Consider the following 24,130-nt stretch of genomic DNA (forward strand, 5'->3'; position numbering starts at 1 on the left):
GGAGAGAGCGTTCGACAGACTGGGATCAGGTGCACATGATGTGGTGCAGCGGAATCCTGCGCGCGCTGTCCGATCTCAAAGCTAACCTGGCGCCGAGCGCAAGCGGCAGCTGCGAGCATCGCGCGCGCGGAGAAATCAAGGAGCTGTAGGAGCGCGCGTAGGGCCCCGACGGTGGCGACATCGCACGCCTCTGCATTCTGCTGCAATGTTGATGGTGTAAAAGCGTAATATGGCGTCTGCTAGAAATGGACTACATAGATTTCTAGTTCTCTGGCTTTGTAGTCGTTGCTCTGCGCTTTATATTGGCCAGCCGCTTGCGAATCGCGAGGATTTTGTCTCCGTGGACAAGATTGAAGCCGTCTGCACGGAGTGGTCTCCTGACAGCGCGCGTGTTCCCCGAGTTTTTCCCAACTCCCGGGTGGCTGTGCGTTTGCGAGGCACGGGACTGCTACCGAACAGGACCAAGATTGCGTTCACCAGCGAAAGCTTGGAAAACGGTCAGGAGTGTCATAGCCAGCTATTCGTAGGCAGACAGCTTCGAGTGCGCGCTGACAGCAACGGAGATGTCGTCGCCCAGGGCGTCATTCCCGCGGCTACCTCGCAGGACTCGCTTTACCTGTGCACGCGCAACCGTGGTCGTTGGAGGCACCAAGGGAAAGCGGTCAGGCTCGTGTACGCAGCCGCGCCGTCAAGGCACGCCGGCCCGCTCAGAATGCGTCGCACCCTGGGCATTGGCAGGCGCTCGACCGATCGCAACGGAACTGGGCCCAAGCGCAACCTGTCCAAATCCGCGTGAGTGCTTACTTTCGTTTCTTTTGCCACCTGGCGCCATGGTAAATGCGCGCGCGCGTCTGAACGACGCATCAGGACCAATGTTGGCTAGCGTTTAAATAGAGCTCTACATTTGCGCTTGTAGTGCACAATTGAAATCAACGAGATCGTACATGATGTCCTTTTGATGCTGTCGCTCCTGCTGACACTGTCATGAGCAGCGTACGCTAGTCGCCGCGCACGTGTTGGCGGGAGCGGCACGCGCGGCAGTCCGGTTAACCCGTGCCGGTTGCATTGCAGGCTGGACGATGGCGAGGCAGCGCAAGGGGCGCAAATGGCGCAAGTGCTGGGCCTGCGGGCTTTCGGCGATCGCGTGGCCACCCTGGACTCCGGCATAACCCAGGTGCTTGCGGGTGCTACGGTGGAGTTGCAACTGTTTGGCAACGGCTTCACCAACCAGAGCTCGTTCGCGTTCACTCACGAAGCCGCGCCAAGGGGTTCTGCATGCGACGAGGTGCCTACAGTGGCCGTGGCCCACGCCACCAAAGTGGGCGGCGGCAAAGCGTCAGTGTTGGTGAGCCTTCCAGGCTCCAATGTGCACTACTACGTATGCAGCAAGGCGCCCCTTAGTGAGGATGTCAAGTGGGTGCACCAAGGGGACGAGCCCTGGGTGACGGTGGTGACCCAGGGGCGGCTTATGCCCGTCTGGGTGCAGGCCATCATTCTGGCTGGTCTGCTTCTGTTGTCGGGCCTCTTCAGTGGCCTCAATCTGGGCCTGATGGCTCTTGATAAGACAGAGCTGCGCGTCATTGAATCGTGTGGAACACCCAGTGAGCGTAAATGGGCCAAAGTCATTGCACCTCTGCGTGACCATGGAAACTATCTTCTCTGCTCACTGCTTCTGGGCAATGTGCTTGTCAACAGCTCACTTACCATCCTTCTGGACGACCTCACCTCGGGCCTTGTGGCTGTCATCGGTTCCACCATCAGCATCGTCATCTTTGGTGAAATCATTCCGCAAGCCATCTGCTCCCGACATGGACTGCAGATTGGTGCTCGCACACTATTTATCACAAAGGTGTTCATGGCCCTCACATTCCCTCTGTCATGGCCCATTTCTAAGATCCTCGACTGGGTGCTTGGGGAGGAGATAGGCCATGTCTACGACAGGGAAAAGCTGATAGAGTACATCCGTCTCACCAAGGAGTACAACAAGCTGGAGAATGAGGAAGTGGACATCATCAGTGGGGCACTAGAGCTCAAGAAGAAAACTGCCAATGAGGCCATGACTCGTATGGATGACGTGTTTATGCTGCCTGTTACAGCAGTTCTGGACTTCGAAACAGTGTCTCAGATCATTGCACAGGGTTACACTCGCATTCCAGTATTTGACGGTGACCGCAATAACGTTGTTGGACTTCTGAATATTAAGGATCTGGCTTTTGTGGACCCTGAGGATGAGATTCCTCTCCGGACATTGTGCGAGTTCTACAATCATCCTGTCACGTTTGTCTTCGAAGATGAAACACTCGTCAACTTGCTCAATGAATTCAAGAAAGGTAACTGTTAGAAAATAATTACTACTGCATAGATCGCGAACATTAACATAAACAAGAACCTATTGTTTGGAACAGACTACAAGAAGCATTCAAGAAGGTGGCTGCTCACATGCTGCACTAAAACATATCATATGCATATAATTTTTTCATCAATTAGCAATAGTAAGGCTTACATCAATGAATTCAGGAAAGGTAACTGTTAGAAAATGATAGTTCACTACTGCATAGATAGCAAACATTAACATAAACAAGAATATATTGTTCGGAACAGGCTACCAGAAGCATTCGTTCAAGAAGGTGGCTGCTCACATGCTGCACTAAAACATATCGCACATCTAATCTTTTCATACTGCGCAGCAGTAAGACCTGCATGTATAAGTAGACTGCAAGTTTGTCGGTGTTTTTGATTTCCTTGATACTGGTGTCTCAGCTGAGGTTGTTTTTCTTATTTGGTACAGGGCAATCCCACATGGCCTTTGTTCGTCGTGTGAACACAGAAGGAGATGGTGACCCATTCTATGAGCTTCTTGGCTTGGTCACCCTTGAGGATGTCATTGAAGAGATCTTACAAGCTGAAATCATTGATGAAACAGACATTTTAAGTAAGTGTCTCTACAACTGGCAGTGTTGACGAGACTGTTCACACACATTCTCTTTGTTTCAGTGGATAACCGGAGAAAGCTAAAGCGAAAAGAAGCTCAAGTGCGCCAGGATTTTTCCGATTTTGCCAAGCTTGGTTATGGTCGGCAAGGCAAGCACAGCATCTCACCACAGCTGGCTCTTGCAACGTTCCAGTACTTGGCTACCTGTAAGTGTATCAACTTTTTGTAGAGCTAGAATCCTGTTCGTGTAACATTTTACAGCGTACATGAGCAATACCTGCATTACTGTATTCTTGTTTAAGTTAATTTCCTGAGTAACGCCATATGTAGGTCTGAGTACTTTGTTGTGGCAGCTGCACCCAGTGGGGACTTCTTTCCTTTTAAAGGAGCCGTGGGCGTTGTGTTATGGTACATTAATAAATGAATGGCTGTGAAATTTCTGCTCTATCATACGATCATCATCACGCAATTGCCCACCTTGAAAACACTACACTGCTGTTTATTCCTTTTAACGTGAACCACTGAGCCCACAGATTCTTTACCAGCGCCACTTAGCCACTTTCAAATAGATGCAGCTGTATAGAATTATGCATAGAACATGGCACAGGAGCTGCACCATGTAATTGGACCTTAGAGCAGCACTGGTAGTGCTTTGCACACAACAAAGTCCTCTTAAACACTAGCCTCGACCGTACTCCACTTACTTGTTACTGTATGTATGTCATGCGTTTGTGAGCTATGCACGGATGCATTTCATGTGCCTCCCTTGTCATCTAGAGAGAGAAAAATATGTGAGAAAGCAGAAAGGCAGGGGATTTAACTGGAACAAAAAATTGAGAGGGGAAGGTAAAAAGATAAAGAGGAAGCAGAGAGAAAGACGCAACAGCCGGGCATTGTTCCTTACAGACTACTGCTGTTGTGCTGCTGAGCACGAGGTCGCGGGATCGAATCGCGGCCACGGTGGCCGCATTTCGATGGGGGCGAAATGCAAAAACACCCGTGTACTTAGATTTAGGTGCACGTTAAAGAACCCCAGGTGGTCCAAATTTCCGGAGTGCCCCACTACGGCGTGCCTCATAATCAGATCGTGGTTTTGGCACGTAAAAACCCCGTAATTTTAAAGATAGCACATAGTCAATTAAACTAAAAGAGGGAGAACTCTGGCAGTCTTATTTCACTTGCATATTGACTACAGTGTCAATTTTGAACGAGATGGCAAATATTTTTTAAAATTAGTATCTGTGTATGTATGTGTGAATTAAGTGCCCAGATATGTTTTGTATTTTTAGCTATGCTGTTTTTAGCTAGTTGTGCTTGTGCATGTTACATTGCTGTAAGCAGCAGGAATTAGCAGGCAAAAATATCCCTTTTGTGTAAGTGATATTCAGTTCAGCTTATTGCTACCAGATTAAGCTTGTTTTCACGGAGTCACCTGCAAAATTCTTCATGTGCTTGTCGCACCATTTGGATTGGAGTTTCTCACATATTGCTGTTTTAAAAAAATTAATGCATCTTGCCTTCATTACTCTATTCACTTGGCATATTTCTCAGGTGGCTTGGAATGCCACACTCAGATTTTTAACTCTTAAAAGGGTGCAACACTGGTCTAGTTGGTATTGCATCTTGTGGTAGAAACAGTGTGACAAACGAGGACTGTTGTGTGTCTCTCAGTCTTTGTTTCTCGCACTGTTTCCACTACAAGTTGTAAATCGTGTTGGACATTGGACAGACAAGAAAATCATATCTCCCCCATTTCTTAGTGCAGGCCAACATTAGCATCAGTAACTGTAACTGGTTTCTGGCCATTTTCCGTCATTTTGTTCTACTAGTTCAGCCACTTCCCAAAATGTGCATGGAAGTTCTTTGGCACACAATAAATTGCTAATTCAAGCTAGTCAGACTTTCAACCGCTGTGTTTGCATGAAATGTTCTGCTTATTTTGGGCTATTTTCGGACCGATTACACCATTTATTTGGGCTTGATTTCAGGGGGCTACCTGCTTGATGACTTATTTCATCTGGCCACCTTATAATGAATAGTTTTTGTGTCTTCTCAGAGTTGAAAAATAAGACATAATAATGCACAATCTTGCTTGTAAATCTCCAAGGCATCGTCATACTGTGCACCAGTCAAAGGTATACACACGCTTTTTTGGGTTATTATTTCCTGTGCATAGAATGTATAGAATTACAAACCGTTCGTGCATTCAAACTTGGGAAGGAAAAGCCATGCATTTTCATCGTAGTGTTAGAGCCACATTTCATTGACAGTCACCAAACGGCTAAAAATCCCTCTGACTTCGACGATATGCAAAGTTTTCGAACACATAATCTATAAGCATGTAATTGGTTTCCTTGATGAGCACTGCGTGTTGTCGAATGCTCAGCACGGATTTCGGCGGGGCTTTTCCACAAACACTCAGTTAGTAGAAACAATTCATGATTTTGCCGACACAATAAATAATAGAAAAGAAACCAACGCTATATTCATGGATTTCAGCAAAGTATTCGACAAAGTAGCCCACAGCAAATTATTTCATAAATTGAGTTTTATACTTAGAAATAATAAACTATTAAAATGGATACAAGCTTACCTAACCAACCGCTCCCAATTTGTTAGGATAAACCAGACTTCCTCTGACACATTACCTGTTGTTTCTGGCGTTCCCCAGGGATCCGTGCTGGGTCCTCTTTTTTTCTTGCTTTATATAAATGACATTGTCAACAATCTATCTGTCAAAATTAAACTTTACGCAGATGACTGTATACTATATGACGAAATTGAATCCCCCCAAGATCAAATCAGGCTAAATAGTGACTTTGGCAAAATAGTTGCATGGTGCCATCGATGGCAAATGTCTATTAACTATGAAAAAACCATCTTTATGAGAATAACACTAGAGAAAAAGCCATTTCTTTTTCACTATTTTGCCAACAACACTTATATCTCTGAAGTATCTCACTATAAATATCTCGGTGTACACATATCTCACAATCTTTCCTGGTCAAAACATACTGACACTGTAATGGCTAATTGTGTTCGCAAATTGTTCACCCTAAGACGGTCGTTAAAATTCTCGATAGCTGCTGTCCCCCTTCTGGCATATAATGCAATAGTTCGTCCTACTTTATAGTATGCAGTAATCATCTGGGACCCCTACACAAAAACAAATATTGAAAAATTAGAACAAGTTCAAAAGAAAGCTGTTCGATTTACCTACCATTCTTACAGTCGAACTTCTATAACAGATCTCCTTAAACGTAGTGGCTTCTCTTCGATTACAGAACAAAATCATGTTTCCCGATTAAAATTCTTTTTTCAGCTAGTGAATGGCCACTACCGTATTGATACCTTGCACATTTTAACACCTGTAACTGGTTATGCTACTCGTCATAAACATTCCCAAGCAGTAACCCCGTTAACACCGCATAACAACTGCTTCAAATACTCTTATTTTACAAGAACAATAGTTGATTGGAATAAGCTTCCTGACGAAGTCGTTACACTAAATTCTTTATCCTTTTTTCAGGCGTGCCTGCATTCTTGGCTCTGTCGAACATAATTTATTATTTATTTGCCCCTTTTTGCTTGCATTCTGTCCTTTTGTCATATTGAATTCAAGCGTCAGCAAGATTGCTTGTATGTTTGTATGAGTGTACTTGTATGTTCCCACTCTGCTAAGATCTTGTAAAAGATCGCAGTATCTATAAATAAATAAATAAATAAATAAATAAATAAATAAATAAATAAATAAATAAATAAAATGGGCCTTCACTGCACATGAAGCAAGCACACACTGTTGTTTCTGATCAGCATTCAACTCTTTTGGGATTCACTTTGTGTAGAACTTTCCCATTTTTAGCTCCTCATGAGCTATGTGGTGAACTTGCTCCACAGATATCCCCACTATCTCTACCAACCTCTTCAGGCCAGTTTGCTTATTGTAGAGTGCACAGAATCAACCTTCCCAACAGTTACTACAGTTTTGGGTCATCTTGAACACACTTTGTCTTTGGTCACTGTTCTGCCTCTTCTGAAGCTATCAACTCACTTCTTGGTTGTGCTGTATCAGAATTTTGTCACCACTGCTATCATGTAATTCACCATCAATCTCCTTGGCATTGATGTCTTAAGAGGACAGATACTTTGTGAATGTCATCTTCTCCTGTTGGATTAATTCCTCTATTTTTGTGTGCCATCACTCTCATACTGCAGTAACATAAAGACTATATACACTTCAGTATTCAAATTACAGCTGAAATACATACAAGAAGCATTTTGTCCTATACTTCAATTGTACTAATCTATCTGCCCCCTTCCATGTTAGGCTGGAAACTTTTAAGCCTCGTACATGACTGCATTCTGAAAGTCCGTTCTACTCCTTTGATTTTTTTTAATAAAGCCACTTGTGCATTCAATGAGAAACTGAGAGACAAATGTATTCCTAATCACATGTTCTTATATGTGGAAACTTGCAGAATAGATTGCTTGGTTTTGGCCTTGTGTTTGGGGAATCTATTCTAGAAATGTTTTCCAAATTTTTTGGCCTAAGTGTTAGCCTTCATTAAAGTAGTTTTTATTCTGTCTGTGAACAGTTTTGGCAGTTATCCAAATGGGGGAAAAACAGATACCCTAGAAAGACCCAGAGGCTTGCATGCCCTTTACCAAACACTATATAGTCTCTTGATATTGTCTGTGACATATGTTTTTAAAAAGTGTGTACATGTTTTGTGCACATTTGATTCTTTCCGAAATTTTTATATTCTGGTAGGTCACCCATGAGCACATCAAACGTAGTGATTATTGATGAAAAGACAAGCCAAGTAACACTTCTGTTCTTTCATTTTTACACCCTGCAAGCTATTGAAAGGCTGCTTTTACAGCTGCTTCATGCTCCTTGACAGACATGTATGTGCATAAGCAGCTTCACTTGGCAAGTTAATTATTAACTAAATGTACTAATTAACACTCTAATCATGAACTCAGCACACATGCTGTAATTGTCAGATTGAAGCCAGTGAGTGCAAAGGCCATGTTAATTTAGGAATCCTCAGACTAGCATATTTGAATATAGTATACTCCAAAAATGTGGTGCAAATACATTTGCATTCTGTGCCTCATTTTTCAACAAGGTTTTCCAAATGTGCTATTGGACAAAATTATGTTGAATGCTAACGTATATTGAAAATGTAAATATGAGTAGGAGTTCTAGTTTTAGAATTCATACTAAATGGACAAGCCTTGAGTACTCACCAGCTTCAGTTTCTTGCGCGTGTGTTGTCTGCCAAGGAGCATAAAGCATCTGTAGAAACAGCATTTGCTGAGCACACTTAGTAAAATTAAACAGACAATATTGCAGTGTGAGTATTATTTTCATCAGGATGGAAGCCTGACTAGCAAAGATATGCCTCTTAAAATTTATGCTTAAAATTTATGCTCCATGCTTCTGCTATATCTATATTCATCTATATTGTACAAATTGATGTATATCTAAGCAGCTGTGTGTTTGTAGCACTTCCTCACACCAGTGTCACGTCATACTCCCAGCACTTGTTGCTTCCAATCTCTCAACCACAGATGCACACTGATGGGACTACCCTTTCTTCAACTCTAGAGAACCCCCACTTTTGCTACTTCTTTCTTTCACGGTGTCTTGCTTCATGCTTCCAGCCTGCTTAACGTTTGCCCTCTGCACTTGCTATGTTCGTATTGTGCAACACAATGTGCACGGCTACCTGGCGCAGCATTTATCATCCCTGTGGGGCTGGGGTGTCCGTTTTTTTTTTTTTTTAAGTCATTAATTTATACTCAGATCATAGTGATGCTTATCTGTGTTATGGCAGCTTGATGATTTCATGGTGCATCAGTGGCTTCCAGTGCTGTTATGAACTGTGAGTGTACAGTCGACCGATTCTTTAACATTGCTGCATGATCGTCGAATGGCCGGCCGGTGAACGCCTTCTATGGCATGAAGCGTCGCAATCGGCAAGAGCAAGAGAGACCAGCAAGAGAGCAACAAATGCTTGCTGATCTAGTCGCTTCGCCGTCATTAAGAGGCGCTCACCAGCTGCCTATTTGACACTCGCACGGTACTGTTAAAGAATCGGTCGACTGCACATGTTAGTATTGCTGGGTTTTGTTGGTAGAACTATTTTAGATGACATGTAAAGAGGGGGGGGGGGGGGGAGTGTAAACTGTAATGCAATGCCAATTGAGATGACATTGGTCCCCTCAACAACAGCTAACCTCTGTGGCAATCACTTGCATGCCTGTTGTCCTACGTGCAGCTTTTCACAGGACGACGGATTTGTGCACTTGACGCCTTTGTTTCATGCAACATACTGTTATAAAAGCTTCACCGCAGTAATCAAGCAGTTTAAGTGGATCTGCAAGATAATAAGAATGATTTTCATGGAGCTTAACATGGATACTGCCACACTTATTGAGGGCGACACTGCGTTAATTATCCTTGCACACAGTGGCCTGTCCAGCTTTCAAAGAAGGTATAATGCTTGGCAAAAACTGAGCAGATAATAGTGTCCTGTTAATAAACTTCTCTTTTCTACCGGTTTGACGCAAATGTGGAAGCAACTTCACTCAACTAGCGAAAAGCGTCAGCAACATATCTTCAGCTCAAGTGTTTACATATATCCTGCTCAGTTCAAAACCACCCAATTCTAAAAACATCCTTTGGAATTGCTGCATATAGCAATGCATTGTTCTGCACAGACATGAATATTGGCCACAATCATACTGCTGCGTCAGACACGACAGTGGCATCTTTGGAAAAACTAGTGTTTTTCAGTTTTTAACTAAATTGGAACTTTTTTACTGGCATAAAATTGACAGCTGCTAATTTGGAAGTCTGTTAGCTTTTACCCTTAAGTAGGCTTTTTGACATACTTGTGAGTAAATATATTTTAAGCAGACTTATTCGTTCCGATAACGAGACCCAACACATTAGTAACTGCAAGATAGGTCACTGCATTGCACTTTTTGTAACCGCGTCACACAATTCGTTATCACTATTATACATTAGATTGTGACATAGGGGACATGCGGCTTTGACACATCTTATTTTGCAGAAGTTGTTAAACATCCAAAATGTGTTTCAAGGTAATGCTTTCATGTTTTGATGCAGCTGTGGAGCCATTCAAGAAGAACCTCATCTCAGAGTCTGTCTTGCGGCGGCTGATGCTGCAGAACATCTTCATAAGCATTAAGATGCACTCTCGTGAAGACCCCGTCATTTATGTGGCTGGCCAGCCAGCTGACTATTTTGCGCTGGTGCTTGAGGGACGGGTCAGCGTCACAGTGGGCTGTGAAAAGCTGCTCTTCGAGACAGGGCCATTCAGCACTTTTGGCATTCCAGCCATATACCGTCGCCCAGGTGAGCACAGTTACCAGCACACTTTGTACGCAAAATTATTGCAGTGTGTATGTGTGTCACCTCTTCAACTACCTTTCACACAAGCACAGGGAATGCCATCAACTTCGGCTGCTGCACTCATTTGAAGTAAATTGTGCTGCGCAGCATTAATCCAGGTAGTGTAGCGTGTTCGTAAAGATCCCTCAGCTGTGCCCTTTTACCAGTAATTCATTTGAGTTCATCATAGTTGTGAGACGAGCACTTCTGCCTCGACTTCACTGCTGCAATGGGTCTCCATGACCACCACCCCATCACTGCCCTTCATGTCTGTGCGAGAAACAAGGGGACATTGGATTGCAGCACACTTTTGTGGGAGCAGCTTGCATTTTTTACTTGTGTAGTAGTACAATTATAGTATGAAAGGCCAACTTGTGTGCACTCAAATTTTATATAAAGAGAGCATTTTGGTTTCTTAGGGGGTTTGACGTCCCAAAGCAATTCAAGGGCCTTAGAGGCATCATAGTGGAAGGCTCTGGATTAATTTTGATTGCACAGTGCTCTTTAACATGCACCCAATGCTCTGAACACAAGCATTTTTTCATTCCACCCCTCGTGTCCAGGGACATGAGCCTCAAAAAGTTTGAATGGCACCTTCTCATATGTGATGTCATGTGGGGGGCCATGCTAGGCGTCATGCACACACTTGCTAGCTCTGTGAAGTCTGTTCGACAGAAATGGTCAAGGTCCCCTTTTCTGGTTTCCAAAACCACACGAGTTAGCAAGTTTGTCAATATATCGAGCCCCATTATGTTGCAGATGCCTCCTTTCAAAAACAAGCTGCCCTTGCCCAATAAATTTGATTGCAGTAAAGAAAATATATGCCTTTTTAGTATTGCTTCAGCGTTGCTCTTATGAAATTAACACTTCCCCTTGAAACTTTCCTGTCTAAGTCTCAGTTGTTATGTCATCAGACTAGGGAAAAGAGCAGAGCCATCTGAGTACATGTTTGTCACGAATGGATCTGTTGGTACAGGCCTCATTTTTGGCAACAAATTTTTGGCAGTTATGAAATACATAGAATGTCTCACAGGGAGCTGCTGAAAAACTGTGTGTAACAGATAAAATTAGGTATTCATATGTTGTGATCGTGACGTGCACACAAAAAATTTGGCTGCCTTCGACTGTCCCATCAGTGACACACACCACAAAGGACACAGTTCTACCCCAGTGTGTGAGTTGGTTCAACATCTATGTCAAGAATGAGGAATGCAAGCTACTAACCCTGCTCCTGACCTTTCCTTGCTCCTGCCATTGTTAGTGCATGCAATTCAAATAAGAGTTTTTGTCCAATGACATGAATAACCGTTTGCATTACAGAAACAAGGCACAGATTCTGCATTATATGAATGAGGAGAAGTGAAACAGAGGGGCTCAGTTTTGTTAATCACGACCATATAAAGCCAGCAGGAAATGAAGCCAAGAATACCATAGGCGTAATTAGCTTTGGTTGAAATTGAAATGTAGAAAATAATGAAGGGCAAATGAAAGTGGACAAAACAAAAAAAAAAGGTAACTTGTCGCCAGTGGATGCCGAACCCAGAACCATATTTATATATATCAGCTCATAAGAAGCCAACAAACAGTGTCATTGTTTGTTGGCTTCTTATGGTCTAATAAAAATCGGACCCCTCGGTTTCCTTTCTTCTCGTTCGCTCATATATGTGTGTACACATACATACACACGCAGGGTGATCATCTTTAAGTTTTATGAAAAATTTAAAAATCGCCTGTAACAAATACCATAATTCTTGTCCTTAAGCTGGATTTTTTCAAAGAGGCTAACATTACTGATATGAGCAATCTAAACACATATTAATATAATTAACTTCCTGATTACTTTACGGCACATATTGAAATTTACAAATTGTAGCCGGTGAGCTTGCAAGACTTATCCACTTGAAATGAATTTCCAGGACATATGCGGAAAGTTTAAATTTTTTCGGGGGGGGGGGCTCGGGCCTGACAAGCTTTTCGAACCCCACAATGTATGCATATATATATATATAACCTTTAATAACAGTTACACTGGAAACTTCATGTGACCTTGAAAGATTGTTGACTGCAGTGATGAGCTTATATGGGTATTTGCAGGACCTCAGAGTAGGCGACAATTCAATTTTACAGCCCGAGTACCCTCGCACCACCAAGAGACTGGCGTTTCTTGGTTGAGCCATGCGGCAAGCGGATTCAGTTAAACACGTTAGGGAGATATGTGTTTTGTGCGTATTAAGTCACACAAGTACACATCTATGAAGAAAGCAATGTAATGTCTTATAAAAGTTTTAATACAAAAGATACAGTCAAGAAATATTTTCCTGGTGAAAGGTCAGTTATTGAGAAAACATAACATATATAAAAATTAAACGATATACAGTCGAATCTCGTTAATTCGAACACGCTTAATTCAAACTGCCGGTTTATTCAAGCTGATGCTGTGGTCCCGCAAAAGTTATGTGTATTCCAATGGGCGAAAACATTTGCGACGGTTAATTCGAACATACCGCGCACCGAAAATGCTCTCAGCAGCGCGCCAAATAACGCGCTCATAACGAACCACTTTGTAGGCGCAGTCCGGTCAACGAAACTTCCCACGCCGGCAAACGCTCGCTTCCCTATAACGGCAGAAAACGTAACTTAAGGGAGCGGGTTAGGCTGGCGCCGGGTCGGCTGGAGTGGCGGCACCGGCACAGCGGCGGGCGCGCACGGAGACAGTCGAAGATGAGGGAGCTACGAGGGAGTTGAGAGGGCGAGGGGAGTTGCCGAGGCTAAATCCGCTTCCCTGCTGCCCTCCTCCCTCACCTTCGACGGTCTCCGCATGCGCCCGCCCGTCGCCACGCCGGCGGCGCCCACTCCCTGAAGTTTCGTTTTCTGTCGTTATCGGGAGGCGAGCGTTGGCCAGCGTGGGCAGTTTCATGGCCCGCGCTTGTGCGCTGCGATATTTCAGGACTCGCACCGTTCGTGCATCGTGCTCGAATACTTCAAAAATACACCCTTCTAATTCGAACAAATTTTCGGGCCCCTTCGAGTTCGAACTATCGAGATTCGACTATAACAATTTCTGAACACAACTTACGACCAGAATTATTAGCATAAGCATACTGGGATTCCATAATGCAATAGTTTCATTACTTGTCAAAGCATGCCTTATGCCACTGGTTTCGTTTATTTTCCGGAGGCAGAATAAAGGATTATAGAGTAAAAATTATCAGGTGCCCAAACAAATAAATAAATAAGACAGCGATATCTCAAAAGCGCTAAAGTACTCGATAGCAAATATAGGAACAGCATGGATTGTGTTATTGAACGGCAAATGCAGCATATGACGAATAAAAATTAAGGAAAATGCACAGATAGACTAGGGAGTTTTAAAAATAGCGCTACCGTGCGTCTTTTCTTACCCAAATGGCCTCACTCTGCTTGTGCTGTTATGTACCCCATTTTCGTTCCTTTCTATAACTTTTTGCATTGTTTTCTAAGCCAGGTGGTTTGCTTTGACTTTTGAGTTGGTGCCTTTCTCTCTCCTATGCAATTATTTCACCATGATTGAAAAAGTGTTCGTTCGGGCACTTGATCTGGAGATGAAGTCGTCGGCAATTTTATTCAAATTGATTTTGTGAGAGTTCTTTGTGGCGTGCAAAATTACCAGATGTTTCAAAAACGGGCTTGTCCAGTCGTCAACTGCACGTACATTTTCAGTCGCCAAAGGCAAGAAAAGGACCTCTCGGATGTGGTCAACGAGACCGGTATGGCCAACGCAATTTTTTTTTGCTTGGCCATTTCCGGCAAAAGGTTTTGCAGGTGTTCGCCTTTGCCCCCTGCAAACATGTGCAATGATGCCAACCTTTGCTGGCTTAAAATGTCAATCAGCATATCTCTGTGCATAGTTCGTCACCGTAGAACTATGTTATATATGCTTCGTCTTCCTTCCCTATGTCAAGCTGCTCAATGTGGGACTTATGCTGCCGCATATCAGATGGATATCTGTTGTTTAACGAAGACAGCACTGTGTCAAGTATTTCATAGAACCTCTGGCAGTACATGTCACTCGCTGATGAAAACACGCGAGCTAAGGAACCTTCTTGATAGCGGCGTGGAGTCTTCTTTTGCCTAGCAGCTGGAAGACACGGGTGCTCAACTCCTACTTTTCCTGCCTCTGCCATACATACGCGGGTCACGTGCTTTATTTTGGAGGTAGTCTGCACCGGGTTCCAGCTTGGGCAATCCGAGATGGCTGGTCCCTTCGCGTGCGCCGTCTTTCAGCGCGCCTAGTGTTATGTTTCCACTGGTGCTTATAGGGTGGAAAATATGCTTCCTTTCAGCATCAGACAGGTTCTGGCGAAGTAATGATAAGCGAGGTGCTCACTGTTGGTTTTATGGTTAAGGCCATGCTATGTTTGTAGCCGGTGCACATTGCAACGTCTGCAGCCACAGTAGAAGCGAGCTCGACGCCTGTTTTCTATTTCTCCTTTTATTGCAACAGCAATTGTATCGACACTCCAGGCAAATTTTTGCTGTCGTCGTCGCCGTGATATTCCGTATAAAGTCCAAAAGTCATATGAGTGAGCGACCCATACACTGTGGGTGCGAGAAAAAGCCCACAACACTAAGCCGAAAAGGATGGCAGCTTGATGGACATTATCTTCCCACGCGCTCAATATTCGGTTAAGTTGGAGGTCACGTGATCAAATGCACTCATGGGGAGGAGAGCACGCGTCTTCTCATCTAGCCCTGCCGCAGCTGCGAATGACTGTGCACGGTTGACGCTTACACGGCCCGTATCCAATTGTTAGTAATCATTGGCGAGTGCAATGATCAAGGGTGAGCAGCGATGGCTGCTAACTTCATGTGCGCTGTCTTCTTTCTTAGGCTGTTTTTCTGCGCCCCAAGTGTTGCAGATCGCACAGCCTAAGAGACAGGAGTAATTGGAGATCGCCGACAGAGGCCATCCTGTAGTGGACATAAAAATATGCAGATGATGATGGTGAATCGCACGGCTGTACAAACCGTTCGCCCCCGCTGCCGACGTTCTTCATAATGCCAGCGTTGTGACAGCAGCTGCTTGTGGTCATCCAGTGAGATATTTACAGGTTTACATGGTCGGTGCATTGCACGATGTTTGTTATTTTAATTAGTAAGTAAATGTTACTACAATTCATATAGGCGATATAACCAATGTACAGACTCATGTGAGGGCCGCGCTTTTGACGAGCCTTAAATGGGACCGGGCCATTTTATAAAATTTTTTAACTACGAGTATGAAATCCGCCGTAAACCTCCGCGATCGCCTCCTCTAGCCATCTGTAGTCATGTACAACTTTATAAGGCAGCGGCATTTGTCCCTCAAAGGCGGATGCACACCAGCATCCACCAATGGGCGTGCACTCTAGACTGACGACATGAGCGGATCGGCGGGTCTGGTTACCCCGCCGACGGAGGACATGGCAGCCTGCGCTTCAAGCTGGGCCGAGTCGCGTCAGCGGGACTATTTCTTTAGTCGCGGTGGCAATCGGCTGCTGCGCTTCAGTGATCAGGGCAGGGCGCCTCTCCTGTCTTCTTAAGTTGTAACCGACTTATTTTTATATAGGTGCGAAGCGCGAAAGTACACTGCGCGGGAAAATTCGCAGTGGAGTGCGATCAGAATCAGCGCTGAACGCGATTGCTCCTCGGTTGGATTTAAAAAAATATATTTGCTTTCAAGTTGGGAGTGCGGCTATTACATGGATTTATACAGGAAGAATCTTCCTTCGTGTAATTGTCTTATGCTTCACTATCACTAATACTGCATCCCCTTTCCGGCGAAACTGCAGCCTCTTTTTATTCTGAGTCCTAGTAAAAGCTCTGCTGCGCATAACTGCTATTGATTCTGATTTCCAGTGAATCCGGCTTGGCCTCACTTCAGTTACTAAGTTATTTATATATATTCATGACCTCTGTATGCACATTGCGATATTTCCATCCCCAAAAATTATAAGTTTTTGTTGTTTTTTTCATGAGTCGCTAACATTACCTACTGGAAAGAGAAGCAATGCTGAACCCGCCGTGGTTGCTCAGTGGCTATGGTGTTGGGCTGCTGAGCACGAGGTCGCGGGATCAAATCCCGGCCACGGCGGCCGCATTTTGATGGGGACAAAATACGAAAACACCCGTATACTTAGATTTAGGGGCACGTTAAAGAACCCCAGGTGGTCAAAATTTCCGGAGTCCCCCACTACGGCGTGCCTCATAATCATATCGTGGTTTTGGCACGTAAAAGCCCATAATTTGAGAAGCAACGCTGAGACATATCATTCACGTGCACTCCACACACCGTTGCTAAAAGACTCTGCCAAAGGGGTCACTGAAGTCTGCGGGTCTTTTTCAGTGTCTAAAAGCGCACAAAGCAATTTGTAGCAAGTTAAACATACAGCAAGATATTCATTCTCTAGACATAGGCTATCCATATCATTAGAAATAATTGTTAGTTCGCTACCTCTTTCTCTTTAAAGATATAATAAAATTTGTCCTGTGTACACATTGAAATATAATGTGTCTGTGCATGGTGTTCACACTGGAAATTAAAATAACATGTTAAAGGGTGAAAAAATACAGATGAGGTAGCCACCGTTGGTGCTTCTAATGCACTTGTTTTCCTATTGTCATACCCGCCGTGGTTGCTCAGTGGCTATGGTGTTGGGCTGCTGAGCACGAGGTTGCGGGATCGAATCCCGGCCATGGCGGCCGTATTTCGATGGGGGCGAAATGCGAAAACACCCGTGTACTTAGATTTAGGTGCACGTTAAAGAACCCCAGGTGGTCCAAATTTCTGGAGTCCTCCACTACGGCGTGCCTCATAATTAGATCGTGGTTTTGGCGCGTAAAACCCCATTACTTAGCTTTCCTATTGTCAGGATTCTCAGAAATAAAGCGAAAGTATGAGTAAAGGCCGTGCACGTCTGCGTCAACAGTGGTGCAGCTAGCTTTTAGCCACAATAACATTTTAAGGGAAAAGGTAGAGGCAACTTGAAAGAAACCATAAACGATTTGGGTAAAAGGACTCTGGTAATGACATTTTAGGACCGGGGGGGGGGGGGGGGGGGGGGGGGCTTTGGCATAACAGGGGGCTCGAGCCCCGGAGCCCCCCCCATAGTCAGCGCCTATGTTCCAGGATGACACCAGTTTCGAGATATTTCCCAAAGTGTGGAACGAAATACATGGGCATTCCAGGTACTTTTGTGATTTAATGCATAAAAGAGCATTTTGTTTAAAAAGTGCGTGGAACAACAGTGCATTCTTACGGCAAGTGTGGTGGCGCATATCTTCGAACTGGCGTCATACTGGAAATTCATCCCAAGTGGATACGTCTTGCAAACTTAACGGCTGCAATTCATAAAATGCAATATGGGCCGTAAAGTAATTAATTCAAGATCATTAGTGGATTTTTGTTAATTCATTGAGTATGTGTTACGATTTCTCATGCAAGTAATGTCCGTCTCTGAATAATCCAGCTCAAGGACTTGAGATGTTATCTGCGACAGGCTATTTTTAAAATTCCATAGAACTTCAAATTGAACACCCTGCGCTCACACACACATGGCTAAGACTAAGAGTCAGAAAAGTAGTGAAGCTAACTATTCTTTTGTGCAATAATTAGGATATTTGTATGTCTTGCGACTGTCCTGAAGGTTTGTAGCAATACACTGAACACGAGACATTGTTATAGCATTCCATTGGCATAGCCAGAATTTTGTTTGAGGGGGGGTGTTCCTGCATATGACAGCCTTACAATATTGGGAAATGAAGCGCGAAAATTCACCCACCTCCCCTGCCTAAGCCACCGAGTTGTATAAACAAAATATACATTAATTTGAGGACTGAAAAGCAACATTAAATTACGTTGTAAAAAGGTAGTCTTAAACATGGTAAGCTTGCTATATGTACTCCGTGACCGTAACTGCGAAATTTTTTGCCCCAACAATAGCTTTAATTGTGTAGCACCAAATGAGTGGGAAAATGAGCTTAAGTTGTCCAGTGCATTTAACTGCACACTGCGACTTATTCGTGCCATAAGGTCGCTCTGGAGTTCCCAAGTGGCATAGAATGCAGGTTAACTCAATGGATTCGATGTTTTGCAACAGTCATTAGATAGCGGTTGGACTGCCCCAGTGCAATGGCCGCAGTTCTATGATGCCAGACAGAAATATATATAAATATTTAAAGAAATCCACTTTGAAAAACGAATTTACTTTCGACGTTTCGGCCAGGTACTGGCCTTTATCGAGAATGATTTAAAATGCTTGACGACAGCTGTTTTACACATTTCTTGGTGCAGCATTGGGCGGTAACTAGTTTGCAATGAAAAACTTAGTTGAAAACTGGTTATTGCACAACATTGCACCAAGAAATGTGCAAAACAGCTGTCGTCAGGCATTTTAAACTATTTTTGATAAAGGCCAAAACGTCGAAAATACGTTTATTTTTCAACTTATATTTTTTTTTCTAATATATGTGTTTGTCGCATGCAGTGTTTTGGTTGCCAAATGCTACAGAACTTTATTAAAGTTATGAAACAGTAATTTGAGCACATCATAGCAGATGACAAATGACAGTCTGCTTGCCGACATCACCAGAAGGCCACTTTTTTTTTTTTTTTTTTTTTTTTTTGCATGCATGCATGCTTGTGCTACTATTGTGCACAATGCCCATAGCACCGGGTAGAGATAGTATTTTGTTGTTTTCTTATGCAATGTTATTTCCCTGTTTCACAAGTCTCTATGGTATTTATATTTTGATAAGATAAGCAGGTTAGCTTTTGTGAACACTAAATAGAAAGCACCTTGCACTGTGATACAATAGCCACACCGTAAAATTAGTTGTTATTGCAGAAAAAGCTGTGGCTATCGCATGAGCCAATGTTCTATATTCAGCCTACTGTGATGTGTTGCCTCTAATAAATGGTACCTCTGCTTTAGACATGCAAGTTGACTTTGAAAAAGCTTTCCAAAAGTCAGCACTAAAGTGGGAATCAGTTTCGATAAACACATACTCTCACTGCAATTAATTGATGTGCAAATCACTTAAATTTCTGTACAGCGTGCTGCTAATGCTTGCTACTTTCAATGCGAGAGAAATAAAAAGTGGCAAATCCCATCTATTTTTGGAGTGTAGTACAGTAGCACCAACAGTGGTAACACAAGTGTTTGTCTTATTAGCTATCAAATGGCATCATCACTTGGGGTGTCAGTCATGCTGGAAAACAGAATTGGTTCTCTACTATTTGACAAAGGCTTCCTTGTCTCCATGGGTGCTGTTTGTGCTAAAGACTTGTTCTTAAAAAAATTACATCTGAGGTAGCACTTCTGCATGGCGCCTGCAAGCTTTGATATGGGCTTTATCAGACAAGACCAACTGCAACGAAATTTCAGTTTGGCTCAATTGGTAATAAATGAGTAGTATATACAACAGTCTTGATGAAGGTGTAAGGTTGGTAATTGTTATATTCATAATTGTATGTATTTATTAGCAGCACCTAAGCAGACGACATGAACCCCATGGCCTCCAGAGATATTTACCGCACTTTGGGCTCTGCTTAACCCCGGAGCCTCGCTGGTTCTGAACATTCGTCATTTATTTTTCCCAGTTTCGGTATCAAAAACATATTTTGTTAACTTTTCGCGACGCATCCACTCATATTTCAAACTTAAGATATTCAAAATTGGCTGCTTACACAAGTTTTCATGCCGTTCATCCTGCGTAAGTGCCTTGTTATTGTACTAATATCTGATAATAAATGTGACCAGTCTGTAGCTTGAAGTTTAGCGGAATCTGCAGTTGTCAGTCTAATAGAGACCTCCTTCACAGACACCTCCGAAAGCGCGGCACAACAGAACTTGGCTGCCGGTGAGCCCTCCAGCTGGCCAGTGCCCGAGGAGCCCTTTGTGCCAGACTACAGTGTGCAAGCGGTGACAGACATGGTGTACATGCGCGTGCACCGGTCTGTGTACCTGGCGGCCCTCAAGGCATCGCGCCTTGACCGGCCAACTTTGCGGACAGATCTTGAGGTGGACCACATGCTGCGCAGTGGCGCACCAGAGCGGCCTGGCGACAGCAGCTCACCCCTCCTGGGCGACAGCAGCTGATGGCTCGTCACTGCCATTGCTACTCCTAGTCATCGCCCCAAAGACGGTCTATGGGCCGCACGCCACTTGGCTGGCTTCCTCGCCTATGCCAGTCTTTCAGCAGCAGTCTTTCTTGCTCGTTACGCCCAATTTTGGGCCTCGTACCACGGAGCGCCCTTGCATTATTCCATGTTAGCAAATTCTTATCCATGGTAGCCTACATTCTCTTGCTTCAGAGTTACTGTTACTGTTTTTAGTAGTGTATACAAGAATGGTCACACTGCAGTAGTATGTTGCCAAAGCGATCAATAAAACATGTTTCAGATTTGTTTGTTCACTGGTGCAGGCACAAAGCTTGTCGCTCAAGCTACCAGCTGCCGCAGCTGTTTGAGCACAGTTTCTTGCAACTTTTTCTTGTCTCGTTCCTTCTGCTTCAACGATGAGAAGATGTTCTTCTTCTTGTCAGCCTCTCGCACCTTCTCAAGAAGCAGCAAAGCAAGGCTCGGGTTGACACGCAGGTACCGGCTGCTCTCCTTTCCATGGTCATGGAAATAAGTTGACCAGTCCTCTGCCATGAACAGATCTAGGAGCTGCAAAAACATTCAGATCAAGTTAGCACACTTCATTCCTTCGAGTCCTACAGTGCTCACCATAATAAGCAGGGCAGTACTAAATGTTTCAATTATATGCAAGCTCACATGGGTTCTGAAAGCTCATGCTAAAGAATTTAGATTGCCTGTACACAGGTGTTTTTTGCATTCTGTTTCAATAAGAACACAGCAACTGAGCGAAAAACTCGCATACTTACAAAAGGCAGTGGTATTGGGCTAAACTGTTGGACAAGGACAAATTTTTCTTGAGGATGGGCTTCCTTTGTAGCTCCATGATACTTTTGGGTGGATGTCAACTTTCCCCTTTGCCAACTTACTCTTCCTTACAGATTTTCACAGAGTTTATTTGGTTTTGCATTTACAGCCTGATCATAATTAGGCAGAGTGCATTAAATGTCAGTGATAACACATTACAAGGATCAGAAAATAAAAGTCCGTAAAATTAATTCAATTCCGGGGTTTCACATGCCAAAACATAGCCTCCTATATTTTTTCATGTCCGCGCAGTGGAGCGGCGGGGGCCGTCCGCTGCCCTCCCCCTTCCTCCTCGATTTACGCCTGCCTTCTCCGCAAGAGGTGCTCGCACCCCATGCTTGCCTGTACATGCTGCGGAGCGTACCAAGCATAGTTCTATGCTGCAACGTGTTGAGGCACCTCGAAGTGGCTCTACAAGCAAAAGTTGTCCTGTATCCGTCGTGTTGGCCGCAGGTAACCTTGCGTGTCTTGCGGAAGCAACGGTTTTAATTGTTTTTTTTTTTTTGTTTGAACTATCAGGGAAGCATGAGATAACTCGCAATCAGTGAGTGCAGTGCTCGCGGAATAAAACACGGCTTGTAAACATTCAAAAACAACAAATGGTATGTGCAATTCCACGTGATAAGAACGTCATATCGCTGCAAATCTGACCGCTAATGTTAACGTGGGCTCTGATGTAAGTGTAAGAGGCAGCGCTACGCCATCGTAGCACAAATTCAGGACGCTGAAAGTGGAAGTACGTTTAATACGTAGCCTTAAATCATTGCTTTTAATTCCTTGAGCATTGTACAATAAATTAATTACATGAACGTTTATTGTTGAAACAGCGTTCTGAGCACTGAATGAAGCGACCGTTTGTTTACTCGATTTTACGGAACCACATGCGAATTGCTAGCACCATCACAACCTATGTTGTTTACTACTATAAAAACCGTGATTTACGGTGCATATTTTATGCTGCATTACTTTCGACATACCAATTTGGTTTTCTATCCGCAGTGTGGAATCAGTTGGGGTGCCCTGCGCCCAACAAGATGTCGTACTGTTGCGTACCACGCTGCAAGTCTTCGAGCAAGCAACGGACACTGGGCATATCGTTCCACGAGATACCAAGCGATCCGGAACTGCGAGCGAAATGGCTAAAGGTCATTTCTCAGGACGACTGGACACCGAATACGACGTCGTGTTACTCGACTGTATGCAGCCGACACTTCAGTTCCTCCGACTTCAAGGAGGGCTGCAAAATTCGCAAACTCAAGAAAGACACTGTTCCCAGCATTTTCGAAGAGTATCCTGCATACCTGCAGCCTCCGAAAAATAGAGAGAGAAGCGACGCATCTGTGAGAAAACGTGAGGCAGCTGCGCCAGTGAACACACCACCGCCGAAATGAAGAGCAGTTGAGAGCCAACTGGAGTCTCCTTCGCTTCCTCTCAATGACTTGCCGTCCGTCGACGTCGCCTCCGAAGAGTTATCACTGATGTATTGCTCCGCAACCGAACTGCCGCTACCTCTGGAAAACGGCGCAAGCGAGCGCTGCATCACTACGACCGTGTAGGTGGACAGAGCTGTGCAGGTGTCGTCATTATTCTCGGTTTCGGCAATGGACAAACAAAAGTGGAGACGTAAGGAGCGAGACTTGAACGCGCGAATTGAGCGACTCAAGAACACCGTCAACAAGTACAAACAGGAACTGCAAAAGCTCAAGGAAGGATGCTATGTGTCTGCATTCCTGCAAGTTGTGGAGAAAGCGAAAGAGAAAGACTTAGCTGCTTCAATATTAGTGGAACAAGTTCAGAATTTCGCGACGAAGAAACCAACGTGGTCTGAGGTGACAGTGCGCCATGCTGTGGTTTTGTGTAACCTCTCGACTCGTGCATACGAACACGTAAGAAGCACAGGTATTCTTCGGCTTCCCTGTCGAAGTACCCTCGAGCGCTTTATGGGCTCATCACGTGGAGAAGTTGGCATGACCGAACTCATGAAGCAAAGGCTGTCTGCAGAACTCGCTTCTCATCCCTCATTGCAAGCAAGGGCATGCTCTTTAATTGTAGACGAAATGCACGTCAAACAATGGCCGCTGTATCACAAGCAAAGAGATGCCTTCGTCGGCGAAGTGGACTATGGTGTGAACTTCCCCAAAGAAACAACAAATGAGCCTGTGCTGGCCAACTCACTCTTGTGTTTCATCCTTAACGGCCTTTCAGTTTCGTTCAAAATAAACCCGTGGCGTACTTTTTCGCGAGAAACTGCACTGGCCGTGAGCTGCACATGCTCATGAGACACGTTCTGAAGGAAGTTAATTGAAGAAATAGGATTTTTCGTCGTGCGCATTGTCGCAGACAACCACAAGATCAATGTCTTTGCTATGCAACTTCTGTGCAAAGGAAGCCTCAAGCATTGCATTTACCACCCTGGAAAACCAAATCGAAAGCTCTTTCTTGCATTCGATCAGTGCCAACTGATCAAAAACGTGCGATCACATTTTTTGTCCCGTGACATCGGAAAAGGCGGCGAAGTATCAGCGAACCACTTGAAGAGCCTCTACAGAATGCAGCAAGGCAGCCTTGTGAAGCCAGTACGATTTTTGACGAGAAAGCACATAATCCCTATGAATATGGAAAAAATGAACGTGCAGAGAGCAGTGCAAGTTTTTTCTCCTCCTGTGACAGCTGCAATGAAGCTCTTGCAAGAGCAGGCGAACCACACGTGCGACGCAAGCTTCGCGGGTGTCGGACCGATGGTGCAATTTATGGACACCGTGCACCACTGGTTTGTGCTCATGGACGTGAGTAATTGTACCCAGCACAT

The 24,130-nt window shown here is 44.3% G+C and overlaps 3 protein-coding genes across 4 annotated transcripts in view; 2 read left to right on the forward strand and 1 right to left on the reverse strand.

Annotated features, from left to right (window-relative positions):
* On the forward strand, positions 1–20,792 carry LOC119461002 (unextended protein-like). Its single transcript, XM_037722176.2, has 6 exons — positions 1–792; positions 1,072–2,330; positions 2,789–2,932; positions 2,995–3,138; positions 10,074–10,322; positions 20,199–20,792. The coding sequence occupies exons 1-6, from the start codon at positions 230–232 to the stop codon at positions 20,474–20,476; spliced, it is 2,637 nt and encodes an 878-aa protein (XP_037578104.1). The 5' UTR covers positions 1–229; the 3' UTR covers positions 20,477–20,792.
* LOC119461012 (exocyst complex component 6B) overlaps positions 20,745–24,130 on the reverse strand; it is a 25,674-nt gene continuing 22,288 nt past the window's right edge. For both annotated transcript variants that reach the window (XM_037722186.2, XM_037722196.2), the window contains exon 16: positions 20,745–21,045. In XM_037722186.2, coding sequence (XP_037578114.1) covers positions 20,818–21,045 — 228 coding nt within the window. In that variant the 3' untranslated portion in view covers positions 20,745–20,817. The remainder of the gene's footprint in view (positions 21,046–24,130) is intronic.
* LOC125945223 (uncharacterized) overlaps positions 23,396–24,130 on the forward strand; it is a 2,773-nt gene continuing 2,038 nt past the window's right edge. Inside the window, 1 exon segment of the mRNA XM_049666835.1 lies at positions 23,396–24,129. Coding sequence (XP_049522792.1) covers positions 23,688–24,129 — 442 coding nt within the window. The 5' untranslated portion in view covers positions 23,396–23,687.

Source organism: Dermacentor silvarum, chromosome 1 (assembly GCF_013339745.2).
Source record: "Dermacentor silvarum isolate Dsil-2018 chromosome 1, BIME_Dsil_1.4, whole genome shotgun sequence".
Lineage (NCBI taxonomy): Eukaryota > Metazoa > Arthropoda > Arachnida > Ixodida > Ixodidae > Dermacentor > Dermacentor silvarum.